The following is a 12,276-nucleotide window of genomic DNA, read 5'->3' on the forward strand; positions in this document are numbered from 1 at the left end:
AAGTTCTTTCATTGTCACCTTGCAAGGATCCAGGGAGGTGGAGAGGCTGAAGGCTAGCTCATTCCATCACCTTTCAGTGTTCACTCATGGTGTTCCCTCTGTGAGTGCTCCTGATTACTCTCCTCAATTCCCATCACCTGGTTAACTCCTTTATCTGTCCTGGGCTTATCAAGTCACTGCCTGCAGGAAGCCTTCTTTGATTCCCCTGACATGTGTTACAGTTTCCAGATATGCACTTCCTTCGCACTGTGCATCCAGTGGCAAGCTGAGGCTGGCTTATATTCTGAATCTTGAATTTTCTACACAGGAAACTCAAGGAGGATGAGAATGAAAGCATCAGCCATATCTTTGGTGGCAGATGGTTTGGCTGGGGTCCTGAGTCTCATGAGAGTCACAAGAGAGTGTTTTGATGTTTGTTAAATGCTACAAATATATGGAGGTTGTCAGAAAAAGTTCTGGCTTCAGATGGCAAATCATTCCATAATAATCTCTAATTTTAGTCCAGGCTTCTCAGAACTGTTGCTGACCTTACTCTTTAGCTTAGACTCCTCAGACTGTGTTGCTCACCTTCTACTTGGAACATTCCTTCAAGAAGCAGGTACTGACAGTTTACGGTGTACCAGGAAGGATAGGCAATGTGGTTAAGTGAGTGGGCTCTGGAATTTGAACTCCGGCTCTAAGTTGTGCTCACTATGTGATCTCAATTAATTAGCTTGATCTGTGTCTCAGCTTTCTTATCTGTGAAATAAAGACAATAATGGTATCTGCTTCACTAGGCCGCTGTGAGGGTCAAATGAGATATTCCACGTGGAGCTCAGGATATGATGTTGGGAGTGTAGTTGGTGCTTGATAAATGCTGAAGCTGGGGCTGTGACTTAAACTTCCAGTCTCTAGTTTGGTTTCCTGATCTCCAGGGCACTTCCCTGAGAATTTCTCTCTCACTGCTTTGCTCCTACAAAGTCCAAATCTAAATCTTACTTTCCTACTCCAAATCCTTCTCTTATCTCTAATTTGCTCTGCCCTATCAAGCCCACATTCTTGTGCTATGTCTCCTTTCTCAATACTTTGAAAGCAGATGTTACACCCATAAAAATGACTAAAATGAAAAATATTTTAAAATGGCTGAAGATGTAGTGCATCTAGACGCTTAACAGTGCTGGCAGGAAAGCACATTGATTCAACCACTTTGGAAAACTTTCCGGCAATAAGGCTGAACACATACTGTCCTTTAATCCAGGAATTCCACGCATAGGTCTACCCTCAACAGGAACATGCACGTACGTACATGAAAAATCACGTAGAAGAAATTTCATCATAGCACAATGTTAGCTACCTACTGCTGCAAAACGTATTACCCGCAAATTTAGCAACTTAAAGCAACAGAAGTTTATTATCTCACAGTTTCTGTGGGTGAGGAATCTGGGAATAACTTAGCTGGGTTCAGGGCCCAGGTACCCGTTAGGTATAGCAGGCACCAGGTCTAAGGTCCACCACCTTGTTAGTACAATTTCTTCCTTCCAGTGAATGAGATACTTCCTTTTTGTTGTAATGGAGAAAGGGGTCCATAAAGACAAAAGTGCGTAGGTCCCATAAAGTCATGGTGCATCCCTGGCTGGATAGGTCTCTCATGAGGTCTGTCAAGCTGTCATCCGGGAACACAGCCCTTGGAAGTCTCCCTGGGTAAACATCCACTTCCAGGTTCACTCAGGTGGTGGCTGGCAGTTCTTAGCAATTCTCTAGTTGTTGGCTGGAGGCCTTAGTTTCTCACCACATGGACCTCTCCATGGCTGCCTGGGTGTGCTCATGACATGGTAGATGGCTTCCTTCAGAGAAAGAGGAAGAGAGGGAGTGTGGGAGCAATCAAAAGGGCGAAAAATCAAGATGTCTTTTATAACCTAATCTTGGAAGTCAACTACTATCCCTTCTGCCATATTCTACTGTTTACACAAACCAACTCTGGGACAGTGTGGGAGGAGGCCACAGAATCATGTGAATACCAGGGGTCCAGGATCAGGTGGGGCTCTCTTAGAGACTGGCTACCAAAAATACTGTCTTTAATTATTAAAAAGTAAACACTATCCAAATGTCTATCAATGGTAGAGAGAATGATACTGTATTTGTACAACGTAATTCTACACAGCACTAAGAACGAGCCATGTATAAGTACATACAGCAATTTAGAATGCAGTTCATAAACATACTGTTGCAAGAAGAAGCCAGGCACAAGCAGTATACCTGATATGATTCCACTGATGCAAAGTTAAAAAACAGGCAACACTACTTCAGGCGATAGAGGCCAGACAGTGTTTCCCCTGGAGAGATACTGATGGAAAGTAGATACAAAGGGAGCTTTTGAAAGCTGGGAATATTCGGTATCTTTGTCTGGATGTTAATTCCACAAGTTTGTAAAAAATTATTGAGCTGTACAACTTTCTCTGTGTAAATTATACTTTAACAAGAGTTTTTCAAAAGTAGGTGTTGTAATACCTGTATTGTCTCCTGCTGAAGAGACGTTCTGGAAATGATTTTGGTTATGGTTAAGCATAAAACTGGGTGCTATAGACTGAATGTCTGTTCCCCTCCATTCCCCAATTTATATGTTGAAACCTAATCTTCAATGTGGTATTTGGAGGTTGGGCTTTTGGGAGTTGATTCTGTTATGAAGGTGAAATTCTTGTGAATGGGATTAGCACCCTCATAAAAGAGGCCACAGAGAACTCCTTTGTCCCTTCCACCACGTGAGGGCACAGCAAGAAGGCTTCACTTATGAACCAGAGAGTGGGCCTTCCCCAGATATAGAATACACTGGCACCTTGATCTTGGACTTCCCAGCCTTCAGAACTGTGAGACAGAAATATTTGTTATTTATAAGCCACCCAGTCTATGGTATTTTTGTTATAGCAACCCAAGGGGTTAAGACACTGAGACAACTACAATGTGTGGTCAGCTTATTGGACCTGGTGCTAGGCCTCACCTGCTGTGAGATCTTAGCTGAGCAGTCACTTAACCTCTCTGAACTGTAGTTTCCTCAACTGTGAAGTGGAGTGGATACTTACACCCCTAGCCCTAGAGTGTGGTGAAGAATATCAGCTACAGTTGAGTCCTGTTACACTATCAAGTACTATAATATCAAGATTTTCCAAGTTCAAAACCATAATACTTCCCTGGAGACCAGGGTATCTATCACTATTTAACCTCTCTCTCTCTCTCTCTCTCTCTCTCTCTCTCTCTCTCTCTCAGGGTATCTATCACTATTTAACCTCTCTCTCTCTCTCTCTCTCTGCCTTTCTCTCTCTCTCTCTCTCTTCTGTATTCCTCTTTATCTCTTTAGGGATTTCTGTTTAGTGGAAAGTAGATTAGAGGCTTTGTGATCTGGCTCTCTAGGGTTCATCCTCTGGCCTCAGCCTTCTGTGCTATGGCATGATCTCCTTGGGCAGCTTCTCTAGGCAATATTCCCTAGATTAACCAAGATAGTCAGGTAGGGAGAGCAGAGCCACCACACAGCTGTGGGTCTCACCAGGGCCAGAACAAGGTTAAAAGTCACTTGGAACAAAGTTAAAAGTTGTTTCTGTGCACTCTGGCATGTGTGAGTTTAGGGGGAAGTCTACTAGGTGATACAGCTGGTTTCTGATATTCCAGGGAGGAGTCAGATTATCTTTTTAGTACATTTTTGCATGGCTTTTTATATGCATTCATTGAACACCTGCGTATTTGTATATGATACAACCATTTGTAAATAAACCTTACCCAATAAAGGCATGTTATGAGATAATCATAATAATTTGTAATCCCAACTTAGATTTATTCTCCTCATGGGAGTTGGGATTCACAGTATGTAGAACTGTCTCTACGCCTTACAGCTCTGTAATGGTATATAGCTTTTAATGCGACTGGAAGCTCCCTAAACAGAGCAAGTCCTTCCAACAGTAAGAGAACCCCCGAAATAGCCGCTGTGAAGTGGCTTACCAAAGTGAGTAAGGGTGGGATAAATGGCCAACTCCTGACATCTAGGAGAGATTTAATCCCATTTCGGTCATTACAATTTAGGTCTTTCCACAGAACTGCTTCTTACGGGACTCAAATAGCAGTGTGGGGCCCCCTGGTGGCCGGAAGTCTGCTTTTCAAGCATTTTGAAGGACAGGTCAGGCTAGAGAAGTATAGAGTAACCTCGAACTGCTGCTTACAGTGGAGGCATCATAGAGAGTGAGATGATCCCTTTGGGGGAAAAATAAGAACAAAACTTTTTTTTTTGTTTAAAGAGATTAGAATGGACTATAATTCTGGATAAACCATTCACTTTCTGAGTTTTTATTCTTTGACTCATTTGACACCATAATTAGGTACTTATGGAATACTTAATCTGCATAAGACATTATGTTAGGCATCACACTAGGGTTAAAAAGAAGATCTATCACACACTTCTAAGGAAGTTTTGGAATAAAGATAAAACTTACACCACCAACACGACAGAAAATAAAAGGTGCCATCAGAGAATAAAAGATGAACTCGTGAAAGAGCATTCACTTTCAGAAAAAAGGGAAGACTTCTGGGAAGAGGTAGCTTTTGAGCTGAGTGCTCATGAGAAGCAGGATTTGGGGAGATTAAAATCAAGGAAACAATGGTATTATAATTGAGGGAAAACACAAGTCTGGACAGATATAGAGGCAGGAAAACTAGAGCCAGGTGCAAGAATGGTGAATAGTCTATTCTGCCTAACTAATGAGGAGTCTTTGGGGTTAGAGTGAGCATGAAAACTGGATACAGCCTTTTGGATCAGACTGGAGAATCTTGAACCTTGTCTGAGAAATTTCTTCTTACAGCAATCGGTGTGCGGGGGCTTTGAATATCTTTGCACAGAGAAGAGGCATGTGAAGGCACAGACTCACTTGCATTGAAATGAGCACAGTCCCATAACTTGCATTTGGTTGGGAGGAATGTTGATCTGTTTGTGACACCATCTGCCCTGCAAAGTCATTAGGGTATTTCTGCTTACCAAAACTACATGAGCACAAGGGAGTTCCTGCCATGTTTAATTAAATTCCTGGATAGAATGACTTTCAATGAATGGGCTATGCTAGGCTGATTTTGTTTTCCAAGTTTTAAGAAATCTTCATGCCTATCTTTCTATTCTAGTTTAAGGTGATTTAAACTACATGAATGAGCTGTATTTCTGGCTGGAGTTACAGGGTAGAGTTCTAGCTGTGGACTAGCTCAATGACCACTGAAGAATTCAAGCAGTAACCTTATTTGCACTGTATTAGATCTCACTGAGTAAGCAACCTGAGAATCTATATTGTGCCTGGCATATAGTTGGTGCTGGCGTATGTGTTAAGCAAATAATTAACAACTGATTTAATAAAAATATAATATACATTTAATAGTATATTATAAAGTTCCTGACCCAAGACATTTATTTCCTAATTATAATAGCATAAAACTCATTTAGAATTTAGTAAACGTAATTAAAACTATTCAGAAGTAATGAAAAATTGATATGATAAAAACACAAATCCTCCAGTAAAGAAGAAGGAACCTGTTCATTTGAGAGAAATACAATTTAGAACTTGCAAATGAGACAAGGGAAGATGGCAATTTAGAACTGCAATAAAAAAACAATAGAAACAACCATTTAAGAAGTTTTAGCAGCAGTTAAGTATTTATTATTCTAAATGAAATGTATACTTGACTTTTATATAAAAATCATCAAAAGTGCTCTACTGGATTATTTTAATATTAATTTAACCCCCAACAGTATCTATTAGCTATGCCTTTAATGTGTTTTTCTTTACTTCTGACACATCATTACAACTGGCTAAAACTAGCTAATGTTAAAATATAAACAATATTAGTTTATTCTTTAAGATAAAGTACCACCAGTGATGAGTTATTAAAAATGAAAAATAAAAACAGATGCCAGTGAATCAATGTATTGAAAATAAATCACATAACTTCATAGACATATACAAAGTCCAAGGCAATTTAGATCCTTGCCAGAACAATTTTATGATACATCTTAAGAGTGTGAGTTATTTCTTTTGGTGGCAAATGTCTAGTGTGCCAGGCCTATCTTGTTATTTTCCCATCTTTTCTTGGCTACTTTACAGGGTGAACCAAACACTGTCTAATGCCATGCACTCCCATGACCCCAAAAATGTTTAATGTAAATAGAAAGTTGAGTTTTCAGTCTCAGAAATAGCCCTTAGGGTTAAGTTTGTCATTAATCAGACATGAGTCATTCCTCACAAAGGAGAAGCCCCTCCGCCCTCCCACCCCCATTCTTCCAGTCTGTTCTAACACCAAGTCTGTTCTCTCCCACCATGGTTCTAGGTGAATTGGTTGACAAAGTCAGAGCAGGTTTTCTAGGCCCAGTAGCCCAGTCTCAAGCAAACAAGCTTCTCTGATTTGCCACAAGAGCCGTCTGACTCTCCCGTCTCTTGGCTTTCTTGCTCCTTTGTCTTACTTTCCAGCATAAGGCACTGGAGGCTAGTAAAAAAAGTCCAGATGACAGAACAACCAGGCCAAAGATGGAGATGATGGAGCCGTGGGAATTGAAGCTGTAAGCCACCGCGGTGACCACGATGCCGGCGATGAAGACAACCAGGGCGAAGGGGATGATGCAGCGGTAGCAGGAGAGCTCAGTGCCCCCTGTAGCAGCCATCAACTGAATCTCACTGACCAGGGGGACTGTGGTGACCACGACTTCACTCTTGGGGCTCTTCTCCATCGTAGCCACCATTTGAGACTTTGGGGCTCCCAGGATCTCCTTGATGGGCTCTTCAGTCATTTTTACAACAGTGCCTCTAAGCTGGGTTTACAGACTAGATCTGGACAGTCTCACCAGGGTGAAAGCTGTGAAGATAACAGGAGATGTCAGTTACATGTATCAGAATGAACGCTACAAACAGAAATAAAAAGCTGGGGAGGCACCTCCTTTCCAGGAGGCACGGATCCATGTGAAAAGCAACTTTACTCTTTTTTTGAATTGGTTGCATTCTCTTTGCATTTAGGCAAAAAATAAGATGAAGCAAATGAACAAGAAGGGAAGACAGAAAAAGCAGGAAGCACTCACAGTGTTCAATATACCCTGGTGGTCTACAAATGTTTCAAAAGCTGTTTTGCTTTGTCTATTGCTTCTCTTTCCTCTAAACACACAGAAATGCCTGAATCCTAATCCAAAGACGGTCTCATTCAAAAGGAGAATATATTACAAACGATATTTTGCACCATTAATTCCACAACTTACAGCAACTCAGACTCTGCCAATCTTGCTGGACATAACATGCATTCATTCCAAACTATCACCCATTCACTGCCCACAAAATCAATGTCAAGGCAAGCAGCCAGCAACAAATGATGTTCTTCTCCATCGAATGATAGACAACAAGTCTTTATTGTGTTACTATTAAACACAGTGCAACCTGCTTCCTGGGATCTTTTTATTACCCATTTTAGGTGGACAATTCAGCAAAAAATTCATTGACAATGCAGTAGGGATTTGTGATCTGAAATGTAAAAATATCCTCCACTCAGAAGAGAGAAAAATAAGAACAAAAATTCAACCCCTTCATGGGTTATAATTTTGTGCTTTCTCTTGGCACACATAAAATCAATTATTAGAGTAACTAGCTGTCAATTCACAAATTTTCTATTAAGCTCAATACAAAATTTCCATATTATGTATACTACAGCATACATAAACAAATAAGCATGCTAGATTTTCAGGAAAACTTCACAAACTTCGTTTCCCCCCATGCCTTTGCTGCAATGACCCTTTCTAAGTATTTTGAACCTGAAAATTTCAGGACAAAGCCTGGGACTTTTGATCAAAAGCATCTGGTTGAAATGCCGTCTATGAGAAATCAGTGAAAACTTGTCTGCTGCTCAGACATGTTAAGTCACTGTCTTCCATTTTCAAAAAGCTGTCTAGCCGCTACACAGTTGAGCAGTTGTAGTTACTGAACAAGTTTAAAGAAAGATACTTGAGACCATTTCAATGAGATTACTACTTTGAATATATTAAGCATCCACTGAAAACACGTTCAACTCCAAATCAAATAGTTCTTCCCTGCCCTGGAAAGTCAAAATATCACTCCCTGAGCAATGAAACTAAATATTACAGCTGCCTACTCACATGCCATTTTTAATTACCAAACTAATTAATCACTGTTGTCCAATGACACCCTAATTACTGGTGAGGACAGTTAAAAGATATTTGAGATTATGTCTGGAAAAATTATCCTCACCCCAAAGCTGAGATTGGGCTAACCTGAAAATCAATATCTGTCCCCAAATTACTTACACTCACCTCTGAGACAGGCAATCCATTACCAAAGAAGCAACTTGACTTGGAAGGGAAGAAACAGCAACGCTCGAGCCTCTTTGTCCAACTTCTGGGAAAGAGCCTCTCACAGCTCGGCTGTCAATAAAATGACAGGTTAGGAACCTTTTCTGGGGAAAAGAAAAGATGTAAAAATACTTTACTATAGGGTCTTTTTTGAGGATCCTGGAGCTCCTGCTTCTTTCAGGCTACCTCTGTTCCTAAATGACGCTTGTCTTTCCCTCCCTCTGTCTTTTTATTCCCTCCCCCTCGGGTTTGCCCCTCCCTAACTTTTTTTTTCCCTTAGTTCTTTTCCTTGCCAGCAGATTCTGAGTTTTGGCTTCCCCCAACTTTGCTCGGTGACATGATAACTCCAAATCATTTCTACAGGTTCCCCAGAGACGGAAGCCAGCTTTTACTTTTATTTCTCTTGCAGTATTTACTAAGCGGTCTGCTTTGTGAATTTGAATGACTCATTTTTTCCCCTGCCGACCTCCAGATCTTCCTCCCATCCATCAGTCCATCAGACATTTTTATAAGAAAATCCCAGAGTCAGTGTTGCAGACCCGGCTGAGGGGACAGAACGGAGGGGACAGACACTCCAGGGCAGCAGAAACAGCTGTGAAGTCATCGGGCAGCTGAATGCAATCTCTAAGCCAGCAAAAATCCATGTTCCTAGGTTTCCCCATTATTCTTTATTTATATGCGCGTGATAGTCAACTGAAGGTTAAATCCCCACTTGTTCAGTGTTAATTCATTTAGGAACGAGGATAGGAGGCACAAATGTTTGCAGTTAAGGGGAAAAGCCAGTCATGTTGATTTAAACATGATTGTATTTTTTTTTTTTTTTTTGGGGGGACGGAGTTTCGCTCTTGTTACCCAGGCTGGAGTGCAATGGCGCGATCTCGGCTCACCGCAACCTCCACCTCCTGGGTTCAGGCGATTCTTCTGCCTCAGCCTCCTGAGTAGCTGAGATTACAGGCACGCGCCACCATGCCCAGCTAATTTTTTGTATTTTTAGTAGAGACGGGGTTTCACCGTGTTGACCAGGATGGTCTTGATCTCTTGACCTCATGATCCACCCGCCTCGGCCTCCCACAGTGCTGGGATTACAGGCGTGAGCCACCGAGCCCGGCCTAAACATGATTGTTTACTGCTTTTCCAAGGAGGTAACTTTACCAGTACCAAGATTATCACCATCATGATAATTGCTACCATTTACAGAGCACCTACTCTGGAGACGGCACAATATTAAGACATGTCACACATTAACATTAATTCTCACTAGTTCATAAATGAGGAAACAGGCTCAGAGAGGTTAAGTAATTTGACAAAGGTCACACAGTAACAGAGAAACCCCTGGTTTGAACCTTAATCTTTAATAGATACATATACCACTTGGGGAGATTGCTAAATTCAGATTCTGATACAGTAGGTCTGTAACAAGCTCCCTACTTATGTTGAGATCTCTGTTCCTTGGCCCACTTTAAGGAACATGGTATTTTAAACATTTAAAAGTGTATAACGTGACACCTCATACACCTAAACAATGAAGTTAGACATCTATTTCCCACTCCCATATACCTATAAAGGGGTTTTATAGCTTTATGCTTTCTTACAGACAACTGTGCAATTTTTAAAATCTTGAAATACGTAAAGCCCTAGGTTGTCTTTTTGAGGAGAAAAGGTAATACTGGGAGCTCATCCTATACTTTGTAGTTAAACGTTTTTCATCCTCATTTTTTCATCTGCACAAGCGTTAATAACCCCTTCGAATTAATACTGTGAACTACAAATCCAAATTAACTGTTGGAAGAGATTTGTTTTCCTTCTTTGTTCGAAGAAAAACAAATTGTTAGAGTTTTCTAATTGCTGGCAAAGGCTTGGATGCTCTCAAACATCTTACCTCTCCTCTAGCACAGCACACTCCCCAGACTTGCCTTGTGGCAATGCCCGGATGACTTGTCACAAAAGGAGAGGGACCAGAAGTTGTTTATTCTAGAATGAAAGCCAGAGAGAGTGTTATGTCATTATAAAACATAAAGTTGAAAAGTCCCTGAGACTTGGGGGAGTCATGGCAAGTACCTGGAGGGCCTTGGTCACCATGATCCTCACACTTTTAAGAATGTCAGACCTGAAGAGACAGCCTTCATCCGTGATGAGCGCTGTCACTTGGTGTCGAGGGTCAGAAATACTTTTTTTGCCAAAGTTGTCCCGGGAAGATGGTGAGATAGGGACCGCAGGCTACGTATAATGGAGGTTCTTGAGAAGCTCCTTAAAAGAGCTGTCTTCTTACCCACAATTCCTCTCTACTTTCCAGTACTACTTCCCTTCCAAAATAGCCCAATAACTGCACCAAAGCTCTGAACATCACCTTATTTTGTTGAAAAGCATGCTTTCCTGTTACCAAGGCTAAAGGTGCACAAACTGACCTTCTAGAGAGAGGACAATGGCACCTGTTCCCATGGTGAGCCCTTGGCTGAGTCTATAATGAGGCACAGTGAGTGCCTCTGTGCCCTAGGAGCATGGGCTGGTCTGTCGTCACTTCCAGTACCAAAGCTTTCTTCAGCCTTGTCAGGCTCAGGTGCCTCATTCACCCCAGTGCTCCAGGGTGTATGCACTTGCCTTGATACACAGATACACATCTCTAGACCCTGAGTAGACAACTGATGATTTGTACGCCAAATTTAAAGAAGTAGAAAGCTTTGGCATAAAGCAGAAATTGTATCAGTGGTTATCCTAACCACTGACACAAGCAACTTTAACTGACTTTACCTCTTCAAATTGAAATTCAAAGAGAATTCCTAGTGATCTAGTGTTGCCTCTGAATGTTTATTCCTCCTTCCACCCTGTGTCTATAACGTATGAAACGCCCCTGTGGATCCCTTCAGGGACACCTGCCCCCAAATGCAAAATTTCATCCACAATGCAACCAGCCTTACTTCTGCAAGCCCTCTCTTTTCACAAGGAAGAGGAAATCTCTCTAGTTCTTTCTAAAGCACATGGCTTTAGGAGACTCCTTTAAGTTTGGAGAACTTTTCTCAAAGCCTCCAATGAATGAATTCTATCTATGCCCCTAACCCACCTAGGCATTCGACATTTCCTTCCCAGATCTTTCAAACAGCAAAGCAAAGATCCTTACCTTTCCCAGCTAGAGTTAGACTGAGACAGCTGCCTGCCCTGCAAACAGCAACACAGATAGGGGGATGCAAATCACCACTCTAGGGACCGTGAACAAAGTACTCAGCAAGGCTTAAACAAAATTAAGGGACCGGAGAAAATTTGGTGAGAGGAAATCCCTTAAATGCTGCTGAATTTTACCCTGTTTTCATCCACGAAAATGTAATCCATATATACACATTTAAAGGGCGTCAAGTTTGAAAATAATATCTTCCTTTACTTTTCTCTTTTTATATCTTTATTCAGGCACTCATTTTCATGGTTTTTTCTTTTTTTCTTTTTTCTTTTTTTTTTGAGACGGAGTTTCACTCATGTTACCCAGGCTGGAGTGCCTGGCGCGATCTCGGCTCACCACAACCTCCGCCTCCTGGGTTCAGGCAATTCTCCTGCCTCAGCCTCCTGAGTAGCTGTTTCATGGTTTTTTCTATCCAAAGCCCCCATTCTGATGCTCTCCCTTTGTGAATCAGAACCTACCGAAAAGAATTTGTAATCTTTGCTCTATATTTCTATGGCAGTATGGGGTTGGAAAGTGTGTAGATGAGAGACAAAGTTACTTAGGGGAGAGGGGTCTGGAAGTGCAGGAGGACAGGGAGCATGGTGGGTACTGTGACAAAGAGGTCATTTTGACCATTTCCCTAAAGTGGAAGCCAAAGATTCAGGCTCTAGGTTGCAAAAGGGGATGTTTCGATTTTCCTATTGAGTATATGCTGTTGAAGACCTGGAAATTCCTCCTTTGGGAACACATAAAGTTTGCATTTCGTGAAGTGTAGCCCCATGTG

The 12,276-nt window shown here is 41.5% G+C and overlaps 1 protein-coding gene across 2 annotated transcripts; it reads right to left on the reverse strand.

Moving 5' to 3' along the window:
• Positions 1-5,357: 5,357 nt before the first annotated feature.
• On the reverse strand, positions 5,358-11,536 carry TMEM100 (transmembrane protein 100). 2 transcript variants are annotated; one of them, XM_017538816.2, is made up of 4 exons: positions 11,460-11,536; positions 10,224-10,315; positions 8,306-8,416; positions 5,358-6,849 (listed from the first exon to the last, which is right to left on the reverse strand). In XM_017538816.2, exon 4 carries the CDS (start codon positions 6,782-6,784, stop codon positions 6,380-6,382), a length of 405 nt encoding a protein of 134 aa, XP_017394305.1. In that variant the 5' UTR covers positions 6,785-6,849; positions 8,306-8,416; positions 10,224-10,315; positions 11,460-11,536; the 3' UTR covers positions 5,358-6,379. The 2 variants fall into 2 exon arrangements, with proteins under 2 accessions (XP_017394305.1, XP_017394304.1); XM_017538815.2 differs by having other exon boundaries at positions 8,306-8,448.
• Positions 11,537-12,276: the final 740 nt, after the last annotated feature.

Source organism: Cebus imitator, unplaced genomic scaffold (genome assembly GCF_001604975.1).
Source record: "Cebus imitator isolate Cc_AM_T3 unplaced genomic scaffold, Cebus_imitator-1.0 Scaffold115, whole genome shotgun sequence".
Taxonomy (NCBI): Eukaryota; Metazoa; Chordata; class Mammalia; order Primates; family Cebidae; genus Cebus; species Cebus imitator.